Source organism: Helicoverpa zea, chromosome 27, assembly GCF_022581195.2.
Source record: "Helicoverpa zea isolate HzStark_Cry1AcR chromosome 27, ilHelZeax1.1, whole genome shotgun sequence".
Classification (NCBI taxonomy): Eukaryota; Metazoa; Arthropoda; class Insecta; order Lepidoptera; family Noctuidae; genus Helicoverpa; species Helicoverpa zea.
This window is the reverse complement of record NC_061478.1, coordinates 74513-90266: the sequence shown is the minus strand read 5'-3', so window position 1 is coordinate 90266 and position 15754 is coordinate 74513. Positions and strand designations below refer to the sequence as shown.

Here is a 15754-nt window from a genome sequence, read left to right as displayed (position 1 = left end):
TAAAGGTTAAATCTATTTTTTTGTGAATAACAAATATACTCATCTTTCTGTAGTTTTGTGTTAATAAATCTTATAAAGTTATACCAAAAGCTTACTAGCAACATTGTGGAAAATGAAAAACTTAAACTGACGTCTCGGTTTCCATTGTGTGATAAGTCAATGTCATTTTTTTTATCATCAGAATTTTCCGTTCCGCTGGAAATTTTTCAATTTTAAACAAATGGCTTAAATATTACGTATTTTATTACGTTAGATAACATTATCGAAATTGCTATTTTGATTAGTGTCGATTTTGCGCAAAATGTTAATAGTCTAATGTAGAAGTACTACAAGGAATAAAATACATACGTTTTTCAGTGATATTTCCACATAAAATTTTAGTAAACTGAACGGTTCAATGCGTGGTATCAGCTGTTACGATACGTCCACAGCTGTGATGTCGTGAGTCAGTGGAAACGTGCTCCACAATTAAGTCGACCGCCAACGTCAAGTGAGCGGAAACATCGCGCGAGATCGTAGCCGCTTATTGTTTTTCAGTTATTTGGACGCGCTCGGGGCGTGTTGCCGTCGCGTGTTCCGCCGCAATGAACTCCGCGCATACGCCGCCGTAGATACATCGCTGTGATAGTTTCCGTAGCAGTTCTGTATACAAACAGCAGTGTCAGTGCAGTGCTCCGCCATGGCTCGCCTCACTGAAGAGATGGTGATCGCGCGCTCCAAGCAGTCGGACCTCAGCGCGATCAAGAAGCTCAACTGCTGGTGAGTACATGAGTCAGGGTTCGTACCGCGCTGGTCGCCAACAAAGGAACGTTCGAAAATTGAAATGTTGAGCGTCGGCGTCGGTTTGTCGTAATGTGAAATCGCTGTCGGTGGTGCACGGAGGCGGAACGCTCGCGTATTTGTTTGTAACGTGCTCAGTTCATGGTCTCCAGGCTGGATGATCATATTGCTGGCTGAACATGAACAACATTGCCTTGTCTTTCACTTTTATGAATGCACCGTGGCCATAGAGCATGAGATTGTGTTCCATTAATCAGTTTAATTACAAAGTTAATGAACTGGTTGTGAGAATGTGTGGGAAAGCTATGCATTATGTTTACTATCTGTTACAATGTTACTCAAGTGCACTTCACATACACTTTATGTATTGTAGTCTCATTAGCATAGCAAGACTATAATCTGTTGATAAACATGAGTATACCATTAATGTTCTCACAATTTTGGGGAAAATTCTGATGAAGATTATGCAGTAATAGACTTGATCTACTTCCCGGATTTTGAACATTGTAGTGACCGCAGGACTTTGTACACTTGATATTGATACAAATTGGTATCTGTTATTAGACAGATGTTATCAGTGTTTCTATTAAGCAGTAATAACTAGAGATAAGTTATCACCATCACTGTCTGTCACTGCTTATCTACTTCTGTGCATTACTGATCAATGAATCTAGGAGGAACATGTTTTAAGTAAAACTAATGTGACTAGGCCTCACGAATGCTCACAGCCTTTCAAAGGAATATTGAGTGAAGATTCATTGATGAAATTAATTTCTACCCATATATTTCAGTCTCATGCATTTTACTAAATTAACCATGATAATAGATATCTAATAAGAATCCTGTCAGAAAAAACACAATATGTAGGAAAAAATCACAAGGCTATTGTTATGACATTCCACAATCATACAAATATTATTCTGATAGTTCTTCAAGAAGATTTTTTGTTAAATGTTTTTGTATGTTTATTTATAAAGTTTTTTGCTGCATGTAATCTACACTGACAATGAGTCACACAGATTAGATAATATTGTGATCATCTCCATTCATACATGATGATGATAACCACACATAATATTATCTGTGATGCACTTCCTGTAAGACGTGTCATCTTACACATTGTCTGTGGTCTGCAGCTTCCTGCCACACAGATCTTGTTACTTACATAATATCATTAAACATCAAGTACCTAGCATGAATGGTTTTGCATTGTAATCACAAATAGATATATTTTTCCTTAAGATTTAAATAATGAACCAGACTTACCTCAATAAGTATGGAGGATAATATTTTATGCATGTAATGCATATAAATGGTGACATGGCCATTTCTGACTACCAATAGTCAGAAATGACTACCAATAGTCAGAAATGACCTGCAGTTTTGGTACAATAGATATTAAAAAATATATCAATAACAGAAAAGGATTGTGTACAGCATAACAATAACCATTTACACACAAGATGCCTCACTGTATTATAACTTAAATATGTAACTAATTAATACATAATCTCACTACAGTCTAACAAATAAAGACATACAGCTTGAATCAGTAATTGACAACATTTCCACACAAATATGAGTCCTATGATGTAGGTGCATGACATCAGAGACATAGTTTCCTACAACAGTATGATGTGAATTGGGCAGACTCAATGTTAGCGACAACGAGTGCAGCACGCGTCGTACCGTGAGAGAGGACTCGGTGCTCTTTTGTTTGTATGTAGTACTGATGGACTACTTGCTTACTTGCTGGAGAAATGTCGCAGCTCCATTGTAGAGCGCGGAAACTATCGTTTTTGCTACATCCCCCGGTTTACATGTTGTTGGGAACTACCTCATTATAATTAGTCTAAAGTTCCGGGCAAAAGACCTTTATCACGCACGAGAGTTGCGAGCGTATTGCTTTACTGCAAGATCATGCAAGATGGTTATCATCAAAAGAACCTTTCTGTTGTGGATGAAGCAGCAGGGTGTTATTATTACTGACTAAAACTCTCCTTCTTTCCTTTTGAAACGAAGGGCTCGTATTCCAGGGCCGCGGTACGCTTTTCGAATAATCCTGTTGACCTGGAACATAATAAAGTCCAACAGATTTGGCAACGATTTTGCCATAAACAACTCCTCGCAATAATTTTATTATTAACAAGGACATACTCAGTAGCCCACTTTCTCATCTACAATATTGTCTAGGATGCCAAACTTAGTCATAGCAGGCTAGTTTCAGAAACAGCTTCAATCTTTTGCAACGCCCGTCCTTGACACGCGGCGCGTTGCGCAAGCCGCGGCGACAGATGCACGTAGCGGTGCAACACAATGCATCTCATGCTAAATGCATCTAATCATAATACTAATGTAACTGCACGGAGGTGCAACGCCACTAATGGCGATGCTTTAGCTGTAAATAGCTTTATTTATGTAGCTATACTTTCCACATGTTCAAATGGCGAAAGGGTTGGAATCAAGTATGGTATGTAAAAAGTAATGGATCCATTTGGGAATTAGCTGAAAAATATGCCAGTTAGTACCGTAGTTCACATTGAGTTGTCGAGGAAAATATAGTTGTCGTTTTGAAACGTTAATCTGCCGTGAATTTTCTTGTTTGCGGATTAAAAACGGCGTTGAATACTGTCGGATAGTTATTTTATTCAGTCATTTGTACGCACTACTGCTTTATTCACTAATTGAATTAACTCTTTGTCAATAGTGCCTAGATAGTAGATAGCACTCTAATTATACTTATTACTAGCTTCTTCACGTGGTTTCACCCGCATCCCGTGGGAACTTCTGCACGAACCCGGATAAAAAGCCAGAGCCTTCCTCGATAAATGGGCTATCTAACCAGTAGTCACTAATCGGACCAGTAGATCCTGAGATTAGCGCCTTAAAACAAACAAACTCTTCAGCTTTATAATATTAGTATACTTAGATTTACACGTGTTCTAGATCAGAGAAGCAGCTTACAAATCAGCGTGGTATACGTACCTAATACTGCATCAGTAACTGTTAGCGCAGCCCACGCCTCTCTGCGGGTGCGTCAGTAACCGCCGGCGGTACAATGCATGCTGCAATCTACTCCACATTGTGTCATACTTGTTTATTTATTTATTGCAAAAATGTATACAGTTACAGAAATGCATCCTTATCCTAGGTATACATTACCCTGTTAAGGCGCAGTAAATTAACTTAAAACTATCTCAATACAACATATATATACTGTTTAATTCTTAACTAGACTTACATCTAAAAGGACAATATAGTTATTTATTTACATTACAATTGTGACTTAATAATTAAATACATACATAAATATGTATATATATATGTCGTAGCCATATCGTAGAATTGACCACTTCATGAAAAGCTTGAGCATTTCATGAAATGGTTGCGTTTCATGAAATGTTCATGTTAATTTGACCAGATCGTTAAATCGTCAACATTTCTCGATTTTGTCATCCACGTCTGGCCGTATGGTATAATAGGGTATCCATAAAATATTTAATATAAATCCACAATATTTTGGGTCGACCCATTGGAGTTTAATTTCATAAAATCTGGTAGTTGTGAAATTTTTCACAGCTCAAAATTGTCAGGAGGCAAAAACACTTAGGTTTTTTTCATAACTTCGATTGCAAATATAAAGAGTAAGAACTTGTTCATTGTCCTTTAAGTCCGACATACATAATAATTTAAATAAAATAGGAACTTTAGTAACATTTTAGGAATCTTAAAATAGAACACACTTAATCTAAAATGACGTAACCTGTAGGTTCACTGCCTCGTTGGTCTAGCTTGCGACACAAGCGCAGCTGTCGAGCACGAGGTCTTGATTCCCGGGTCGAGCCGAAATCGCTTTGTGGGTTTTAGAGACTTTCACGAAACAGCCCGCAGCTTGGAAGTTGGTATTTGTGCATCAGAGAGCACGTAAATGTCGGTCCTGCGCCTGATCTCTCTCCGATCGTGTTGGATTGCCGTCCCATCGGGCTATGGAAGTGAAGGAATAGGGAGTGCAGCTGTGTCTGTGTGTCACCTCGCAAATTCTTGTGCACTATAATATGTCTCGCGCAGTTGGCTAATCTCCTTACATGAGAACAGCCGCCGTAGCCGATAATTGGCTAAGAGGACATTATTGTTGCATACTATGTTGCAGACTATAGGGGTAGACGAGTTTCCCCACCTTACCTAGGTCTGCGCTCAGCTGGCTCGTTTGGGATGCGTTCTGAGAGCGGTGGGTTCTTGTATCTGGTGGATGTTACACTCGCTACTACTCGCAAGAAGTTATAAGGGTTACATCGCTGGTAAATCATTCCATGGGGTTTGGAGTAAGCAAATTAAACAGCAAAGTATGTTCCTGTCATATATATTATTATTAATAACACAATAATAGTCAATAAATAGTTCAATGGGTTTCTTTGGGATATTAACCTATTTTTAATGTATTGAATCATTTTTAGTCGTCCACCTTATCCAACAGTTTTATGAAGTTCCTTTAATATTTTAAAATACTTCTCCATCGGAATTATACGCATAGTAGGATAGTCGACGCATTTTTTCTTAAATATAAGATATTCCTCATCTGCAGTTTCCATAACGTTATATTTTGACAGCCAGTAATAGTCCATGGACGTCTTTGGCGTGGTCACCCTACTGTTCTTGATTTGTTTTATAACCTTATAATTAAAAACGTTGTTATAATTCACCAACGTAGAATTATTTTATATTATTATTATTTTCGTCGTATACACTCTTTTGTCACTTTTTCCTCAAGCGAATTATTCAATTTTTCGCTGCAAGAATTTTCAATGCAGTCAACGGCCGCCATCTTCAAACGTAAATAAAGCGCTGGCAGCGCCCCTAGGGGCAATTTACATAACTATTTTACGATGTGATCAATTAATTTTGATCATTTCATGAAGAAGCCGAGCTTTTAGTTGCACATATCGAGAAACGATTTCTCATCATTGATTTGCCCAAGTCACATCATGATGTGGCCAATAAACAGTGAAACATTTCATGAAACGGGACCATTTCATGAAATGGTCGAGTCATTTCATGAAGTGGTCAAGTCAACGATAAGGCCACCACATATATATTACATTTGTGTATAATAAGTTAACACTTGTTGTGTACACATGTTTCTCATTGTGCCGGTGGAAGCTGTGCTGAGGAATCATCCACTGCCAGGGCTGCAGAAACAAAAAAGGGTAAAGAAAGAACATTAGGTAGGTTTTGTCAGTTCAAGTTTAACAGTCCCGTCCGCTCCACCGACGTTGTGAGGGTAAATTCGATGGTTTCCCATTTACATGAAGGATCATTAAGGAAATTATTTCCTATATTTTCCTTCCTAATTAAAAGTTCAACATGTTCTCGACTAAATATGGGTGAGAACTGAGTGCCTAGTGCGAGTTTTACAAGTTAATTTTTTCGATGCGAAGATTATCATACCATTGAATCACGTAGCACTTATCTTAGAATTGTGTATTTAATAAAGACTGTCATCAGTACTTGGTCGTATTACACTTGAGCTCACTTTTGCGAGTGTAATCATTATTAACCGGCAAAATGAAAGAAGAAGTAATACCTAAATAATGTGACGTTGCATACGACTCTTTATTTCAATAGACTTATAATTACGTATCGAGTTGCGAAAGCTGTCAAAACTCGGAATCAGCACTCAGAGCAGCTACATTTATTTGTGACTAGGGCTGCCATCTCGAATTTTGCCAAACCCGGACAAACATTTAAAAAACCCGGACATTTGGCGTAAATCGCATTTTTCCCCCGAACCTAATTTGTAATCCCTTTACTATTAACATATACTTAAATTCAATGAGGTGCTTCCTTACATGAAAAGTGTCCGGGTTTTCCCCGGACACTTCTTGAAACCCCGCCCGGACGGCCCCCGGACGGCCTCCAAACGAGGACAAATCCGGGGAAACCCGGACGGATGGCAGCCCTATTTGTGACTCAAGTCTACCTAAAGATAAACACTGGCAAGCCCTGTTTAAATAGGGCCAGAAAGCAAATTTTCGGCTAAATATGGAGCTGAGTAAACTGCCCGTCATATTCACTTTAAGATATGAATAAAAAACGGCATCGTCCCTGCATATCGAGATCTAAAGAAACTGTCATTTCATCTAAATTCGTGACAAGATGAAAGCGATCTTGTTTCTCTTCCTGTCTCATTCATGTTCGGACATGTTATTAATATCGCATATCTTACATAACGTCGGTAATTAAATCAATTAGTCCTAATCACTCGTGCTCAGAGTCGCGGTGACGTAACGCGGGCTTGCTCTCGGATTCACTTTCACGGTTGCGTCATTACATTATACTCGTGCATTTATTATAATTGTAAGTTCAGTATGAACGTGCAAGTTCTGAACCTCTGCTATTTCGTGTCTTACAAGAACGTCGTAGTACAATGAGGGTAATGTCCAATCTTTCCCCCCAATAGTCTTCAGAGAGACTGGTTTACCACCATCACCATCTTTGGGAATAGATGACATGCAATAATGACTTATAAGGCAAAATAAAGGTTCACAGTCTTAGCTGTGTGTGATCTATGAATCCCACACTTGACTATACATTATTGCCCTTACCCTATTTTATTTGAGATCGGCGCAGCATGTTTTCTTCTTCCATACCCGTCTATCTGCCGCCATCTCAAAGCAACATTTTTTCCAGTCATATCGTCTTTTATACAAACAATCCATCGCTTCTTTGGTCTTTCTATTCCCATATAAACCATCCGAGTTCATGCTCAAATCCACACATTCAAATTATTTGTCTTGATTATTGATCCAAATGTATTACATAATGATAAACAGACTTCAGCGTCAATTATTTATTACCATTAGAAATGAACTCGTATATTCTCTCCGGGATCAAAACCAATTCACAATCGACCAATTGAAATGTGCGAAAATGTAACTCATTTCAATAAACTATTTGGTCTGGGTCTCTGAACCACAGGCGCCGATGTCACGGTTATATCAATTTGTGTTACAAATAGGACGCATAACATTGGTTACATTTCTAGCTGGATATAAAGCTACACATAACACAAATATAGGACGAAAAACTTACGTCATAAGAATGAACAAAGAGTAGGCAGATCGAAACGCCTTTTGTGTGCTAAACTGCTCTAGATATGGGCTTGAACACCCTATAAATCCAAATAAGGACACTATTGCCGGTTTTGTCTGACTTGTCATGGTGTGACGTCACGCTGTCCACGTCTTTGTGATAAGTGAGAAGATCTACTCTGTCCAGTGGGAGATGATTCCATTTCTGGCAGAAGGACGTTGATGATGAAATGTTAGCCCTTCTGCGGGTGAACGAAGATCTTTAAATCATCATTTGGAAGTTTGTGTGGTTCCCGTATGTATTGTCCCATGTCAAATGGTTGGTTAAGTTACATGCCTCCAAATACATATCTACGGGGTTACATCGTTCTGATGCCGGCGACATGTACCACTGTGGGGATGTATCATTGAATCCTATAGGACTACGCATTTGCATAAACTTTATAATATAAGTATAGATAAAGAAACTAGACCAGTGGTTCTTAACCTTTTTGACATGAGGGACCACTTTGACTAAAGTTTGTCTTGCCGCGGACCACCTCATCGGTTTACCTAAATTAGTACTCATTTCTTTATTAATTATAAAAAAAAAACAGATTTTTTGGGTAAGTTCTACTCAAAGCTAAACGCATGTCGGCAGTTGTGTAGGTAAGCAAATGCAAATAAAGAAAAAGATGGCTATGTAGTTTCCAAATGCGCGAGCGAAGCGAGCGCGAAATTTTTATCGGACTTAAACCAAATATTACGTAAAATGTAGCCCAAACATACTTATCTTTTTGTTAGTTGACAAATGCAAAAATAAGGGCATATAGTTTCTGAATACGCGAGCGAAGCGAGCGCGAAATTTTTATCGGACTTAAAACAAAAATTACATAAAATTTAGCCCAAACTTACTTAACGTTTTGTTTGCTGACAAATGCAAAAATAAGGGCCATAATATAGTTTCTGAATAGGCGAGCGAAGCGAGCGCGAAATTTTTATCGGACTTAAAACAAAAATTACATAAAATTTAGCACAAACTTACTTAACGTTTTGTTTGCTGACAAATGCAAAAATAAGGGCCATAATACAGTTTCTGAATACGCGAGCGAAGCGAGCGCGAAATTTTTATCGGACTTAAAACAAAAATTACATAAAATTTAGCACAAACTTACTTAACGTTTTGTTTGCTGACAAATGCAAAAATAAGGGCCATAATACAGTTTCTGAATACGCGAGCGAAGCGAGCGCGAAATTTTAATTATTGACGTGACAACGTCTTATAAATCGATGGAGCCGGCTGCACGCACGAAAAAACATGACTCATGCGGCGTTACCTCGCTCTGAGGCGTTACCTCGCTTTGAGGCGTTACCTCGCTCTGAGGCGTTCCGTTTAAGGCTTGAAGTGCAAGCGAGAGCACGCAGCGAGCGACAAAGAGGCACAATCGGCAGCTACTCACGTTGTCACGTTCAACTATCGTCCGTAAACGACTTTACAGACAATGGTTTTTTTTTAAGACTCAAAACCAAAATTACGTAAAATGTAGCCCAAACACACATTTTCATGAATGGGGGGGACTAGGTACGACACACCGATATACGTCCATGCGAAAACCCCCGCTCGCAATTATAAGTCGATAAAAATTAAGTTAGATAACGTATAGCAACGTCGCGAAGCTAAGCTTCGCGGACCACTTGGAATGCCTCCAGGGACCACCAGTGGTCCGCGGACCACCGGTTAAGAACCACTGAACTAGACCCTCGTACGTGCAGCAATCGAGTGGCACTTTGCGGACACAACTAATCTAATTAGAGAATTTGATTCATGCGCGTGAGTCAACCGTTGGATTCCGAGCGTGCCTTACTGCTACTACAACAAGCTATTATACACCTTATGTGGTTCAGATATAGTTGGAAATGTAATATCAGGTCTATTTCGCGAATATAACTCATGTACTTAACCACTTTTAGTTTTAATGAATTAATGTGCTGTATTGTTAGAAAGGAGTGTTCAATGAAAGTATTTGCCTTATACTTGAGTGTTTCATTACTTGTGTTTGGAGCACCTCGTTGAGCAGATGTTCGCGTCGCTATCAGTCGTTGACTCGTGACGTCACTCGCGTTCAACACCTCAGCGCGATGGATGGGAACTTCGCACGCACAGTCAGGGATATTTTTTGTAAGGTTCTCAGACGATCCGCAAAGCGTGTGTACTAGATACTCACTGTTTTACACCGTGACACCGTTTTATGATTGACCAAATAAGGAGATCTCACACGCAATGGAACATCAGTGGATGCTTGTGAAACCCTTGTTACTGTATTGCGGGTGCTGCCAAATCGATAAATATTGCTAAAAATCTCATCGTAAGCTAACATACTCCAAACAGCAATCCCATCGCAAATATTACGTAACTTCTTCGATAATTCAGCGTGGCGTCGCACCGGAGCACGCATCTCTGGCGCGACATCTGTCACGTATTTTATTGACTCTCCAGCGATTTTATACGTGATGTGTCTCGCCGATCACCTGCTGAAGGTAGCTTCAAGTAAATTGCGGCGAAGTCATTAAAATCTCGCCACTTAAGCTCAGGAACGGAGACAAAGGACCCGGAACGCCCTTCAAAATACTAGTAGACATTTGAGATACAACAAAAAATATCCCTAAAATGCCGTTCCGCCTTTCTCATCCGCATAATTGTCGACAAGTAACAATGTATTGTTCGGTCCCTCATCAAAGATAAGTATTCGAAGGAGGAGTGAATCAAGTATGGTGAATCAGGAATCCTGGGCGCCGCAGCCGTACAAGGCGCTCGTGGGCTGGTGACCTCGCCACCGGCCCCAGTTGCCCAACTGTGTACACAGCACAGCATCTCTGTGTGATGTTGTGTAAGTATCGTAGCTCTGTACACGCGGAAGAGTTTGCTAAGTACCAGCTAGAGCACTCGTGGGCAATTGCGTAGCTGGACACAAAGTTAATTAACTTGGGAGATAATATGATGCGAAGATTTACATTTGCGTTAACGTTACTTGCTTCTTCCAAGCTTAACGTTGCAAATGCTGTTACAAATATTGAAAGATGACATATTGCCAAGTCGCTTGTTTCACCACTATCCTTCTGTGTTATTAGACAGTCGACTTTAATGTGTTACCCACGCAATTGAGAATGCCTTTCAGAGTCTACCACAGTTTAGTGCATTCTAAAGTCTTCATACTCAAATGTATGTATGTCGTGTAGGTGTTGTGTTACATATGCAAGCTTGTTGTTACTGCCTCAGGTATCATTGCGTATTGTCTGTAAGGATAACATTTACAAAACAATGGTCGCGTTTGTGTCAACAACAGTTTGGAAGACGATAACCTTAGCTGCCGAAAGTGGACCTGTAAATTATGATTGCATAGATTATTATGTATACTCGATTTCTAAATAAACAAGAAACCTTTCGATTTTGCACATGGATGATAGTTTTTCAACATTGAATGAAAAATCTGTTATAATAGTAAGAAAAACCACTCGTTTCTTGTCTATAGAAATTAGGCAAATATAAGCTAATAAATATTGGTTGAATCCTCATTGCTAAGGTGACCTGATTTCCTACAAAGTAACGAGGATGTCTTTGGCAGCGACATAATGAACAAAGCCGTTTCCAAGTAATTTTTCACTATTTTAATTTGGTTGATTGTTTGACCCGGTTCGCGCGAAAATAGCGCGTTGTCCCGTACGACCCACTTGCAGGTGACTCCACTTCATTTGTCAGCAGTTAGGTATGATTAGCTCATTCCCTCAGCCTGGATCTTACAGAAATCGCCTAAAGTCTAGACGAACGGTCGGCAACCTTTTGTCAGGCAGTATTTTGGGGGAGGCCTATTTCTAGAAGTGGACGTCTTTCCACTGCAATGATGATGATGATTTAACCTGATAGGTACCCGTGTAAGCAAACCTTTAAGTTAAAATTCTCTAGTTACAAAACGTTTACGGGCTGCAAGTAAGACATCCGCAGGCCGCACGTTGCTGACCGATGGTCTAGCTAGACACACAATCACTGACTTTGATGTATTGCTTTGTCACCATTGATTGGTCTCCTATATCATAGTTTATCTAGAAATATGTGAGTCCAGTAATTCCCAGGGAGCTAATGTTCGACGGCACGCGACGCTAACATTTCACGTCGGACGTTTATGTCTGTACTTCATTACGTTAGTGAGTTTAACAGCCGCAGCCACAGGCACTCCATCACTAAATGAGCACTTCGCTATTGTAGTTTTGTTATTACCTAATGCTGTTCTGTTTGAAAGTTTAAGTTAATGGCACATGAGTTAATAAAGTTTTCAACTCATATGCTTATGGTGCAGTATCTTCATCTAGGTTCAAGTTAAAACCTAATAGTAGTTTCTGAGTACCCGGAGCTGCTGTAGACTGAGGGCCTGACGACTGGTCGTTTAAACTTATATGCCTCAGTACAAGTATACTCAGCTGTAGCAACTCTTTGTTTGAGCCATTAATTGTAGTGAAGTCACCACAAGCGCCGCCCACGGAGTACTTGCAATGTTTGCCACTTCCTTCTAATTACTGTCGAAAAGACAACCAAGGCTATTGAATTTTTTTACTTTCCATGTTATCGGTTGTTCTGCAGATTGTCCATTTTCTGTCGGAATGACTGATGCGTAAATATGCACCCTTCTCATCGTGTGGCCTTCTCATGTATTGCACAAACATGTTATTATTATGTACGCCTTCTAGCAATCGCCTCGTTTTGCGCACTAAAACGTTTTTATACAACAAATGATATTGTGCCTTATGATGAAGGGCTGTAGTTATAAATTATATAGTTTTTGTACCAGTATTGAGTCATTGTATTGATGAGGCGAGCCCACAGCGCTGAGTAACGCCATGCCTCGGTGCGCTACCATTTTAGGCGATTTCTTACACCTTTGTTTGTTTACGATAATATGTTTATGTTGAATATCCTGCTGGCGGGGTCCTGCCCTTGTCAGAAGACTTAGAATCATAATGTCCCAAGCCACCAAACCAGTTTGTAAAAACAAAGTAATCTGGCAGAATGTGGAGCGTTGTCACGCGTGTGAGGAATGTGAGGATATGACACTATGTATTAGAATGAAATCACATTGAAAGAGTTAAACTGTAACACTTCGGCCTGGCTATCGATGGTACCGCCTCGTATGAAAGAACATATGTAGACGATCTAATAATAGCAAGGTCTCTTTTACTAAATCTGAATTGAAACTAAATTATTCAGAAGGCTTTGGTCCGTGACGTGGTTCACCATGGCGACTCCATAAGTAAAGGTCAGGCGGTTCCGCTCGATGCCCCGTCTGATTGTCTCGTGTGCTACACCTTATAGCCGCCCTTCTATGTCAATGTCAAATGTATGGCGTGTTACTCATAGTCTCACAGATTGAAAAACATAGTTAAGTCTCATTTTAGGTATGACTGAGTGTTTGGGTGTGCTCCACAATAGTTGGTTTATCAATTAAAAAGCCTTATATTGGGCATCTTGCAAACATCTTCGCTGCACAATGCTGCCTCAGTCACACGCGCCTAGATCGCAAAGAAGCGACAGAGACGAGGAAACATAGACATCATCATAATTCAGAAAACACATCTTGCAAGGTCTGGCCGAATCGATACTAACTTAAGAAGAAGTACTAGGCAAACATAACGCGAGAGCGGTGACGTACAATATTTGTACGTGAAAGTTGGTTTCTTCCTTAGTACGTACAATGTAATGTTCCTTCGATGTATGCACTCCTGGTAGCAGGGGCGATGTCGTGCTCAGCTGCTGTTTGTACTAAAGGTAAACCCCATTTCCTGAAATAATGTAAATATTTATTGAACTGTCTAATTTTAGTACCGTTTGCAAGGGGTGCATGCCTACTGCATAATTTCTTGAAAATTTAATATCATTTGATTTGGAATACAATACAGTTGCTATTTGTATGGCACATCCTTCATACTCCACATAAGTTCACGGAGTATTTTCAAGGTGTACACCACACATATGTATTTTTATTATAATTTGACTTGCGTCATGTTACGTATCCCCTGGTAAGCTAAGACGTAATACCTGCATTGGATATAGCCAATGTCATGGTCAGTTCGGGGACAGCAATTTCCAGAGAAACAATTTTTCAGAATCGTGTTCATAGAAACAAGAATACAAAGTATACCGCTTATTTGAATATAGATAAGCCGCATGGGCAGCCTTGACCGTTCGTGCTCGTACTAATCAAACAAATATTGAAACAATTGCATCGCGATCGGTTAGCATTCCCAGTATCGCTCCGCATGACGACGCTCGCGTGGGTGACAGCCCTGAACACACCCCCGCTATCGATCTCTCTACTACATTATTAGCATTCAATCTGGTTTTTGTGTATATTTTTTTTTGTTTTACGATCATTTATTTTTGTTGTTGTTCGTAGCTCAAATGTCGTTTCATTGATAGGTTTTTTTATCGTATATTTTATCGAAAGCTTTACTTTTCAACGTAGAGCCATTTGATTTATTTCCTGTTGTGAAGCCCCCAGTACACGTTGGCCTGTGTTGGGCCAAGCTTTGCGATGCACAAATGTAAGCCACGAACAAATGGTGTTTACACATTGGCGCATGGCTCATTCCTGCCTGGCAAACCACTTGCGATGGACGTCGAAGTAATAAAGGCTTCGGCTATTTATTTGTACACTACTATATATATTTATATTATACTACACTACTATATACATATATTTATATTATACTACACTACTATATTTATTTTTACACGCAACACAAAAGTGTACTTTATCCTCAGCGGTCGGTGACGAACTAAACATTGGCCGAATGTGTAAACACCACTCGCCAAGCTGGGCCACGATTCCTTTGATGTGTGCCCAAAAAACCGACAACTCGCCGAATGCGCGCCAACCTTGACAAATGTCCGCCAACCTGCACCAATACCCCGTGTACACATTGGTGATGGCGTGTATTGGCCGCACTTGGGCCAACGTGTACTGGGGCCTTGACGTTTGGTTGTCCCTGGGTTGACCATGGTAACTTTAAGGATATTGAGTTCCAGTCTCTAGTATCTCGAGTAACTGTCTATAAAAACAACACAAGTTGGCTCTGACATACTGCGCCAACAATGGACCAATCTGCGGCAATAAGCTCTCACACTGCCCAATATTCTCTCCTTACCTACAAGTGCAGTGACGTCACCAGCCTGCAGTACGACGTGAGCATGACTCAGCAGTTCTGCAGCAACACCTCGTACCACCAGGCGGAGGTGCTCGTAAACAACTCACTCCATACAAAGCATAAGGACTGTGAAAACCCTTAAAACTTGCTGACACAGCGTATTAGCTACAGTAGGTCAATCGATATAATGAAATTTTGGCAGTACATTCAAAAACATTATTAACACGCATGTATTCGTGGAACAAACAAATAGTGGTGTAAAACTCAAACCTAGTTTTTTCACCATCAATCATTCAGTAAACAAAACGGTAAAAAAATCTACTCAATATTGGCCTACTAGCGGAGACCGATATTCGTTTATTTTGCAATCACATTATCAATAAGATCATAGTAAATAGTGTATGCGAATATTTCTTTACTAGGTTGATTCAGAATGCTCTTAGTGGCCCAGATATCTTCTAACTTGTGTAACATTGCTGTTGATATACCTACATATTGTAGCTCAGTTATTTCGGCCCTCGCTAATTTAGCTGTACGTGAAGGTTTTAAAGTAATCTTGACCTATGTGTTCATATTGATTGTATAATACCGCTAGTATATGTCGCATTGCTGTTTGAGCGGACCTCCGACCCATCCCTAAACACGGTCAGTGTCGAGCCTTGACCCGGGCCACTTGGATTTTTTTTTGCAAATAACTTTAATAACAACTCCAA

The 15754-nt window shown here is 39.8% G+C and overlaps 1 protein-coding gene across 9 annotated transcripts in view; it reads left to right on the top strand.

Annotated features, from left to right (window-relative positions):
• The first annotated feature begins 176 nt into the window (after positions 1 to 176).
• Positions 177 to 15754, top strand: part of LOC124643229 (cilia- and flagella-associated protein 410) — a 46837-nt gene continuing 31259 nt past the window's right edge. For 5 of the 9 annotated variants that reach the window (XM_047182114.1, XM_047182115.1, XM_047182112.1 and 2 more), the window contains exon 1: positions 178 to 759. In XM_047182114.1, the coding sequence (XP_047038070.1) occupies positions 680 to 759 (80 nt within the window). In that variant the 5' untranslated portion in view covers positions 178 to 679. Of the gene's footprint in view, positions 760 to 15754 lie in introns of all 9 variants that reach the window. The other 4 variants (XM_047182117.1, XM_047182116.1, XM_047182113.1 and 1 more) reach the window with 2 other exon arrangements.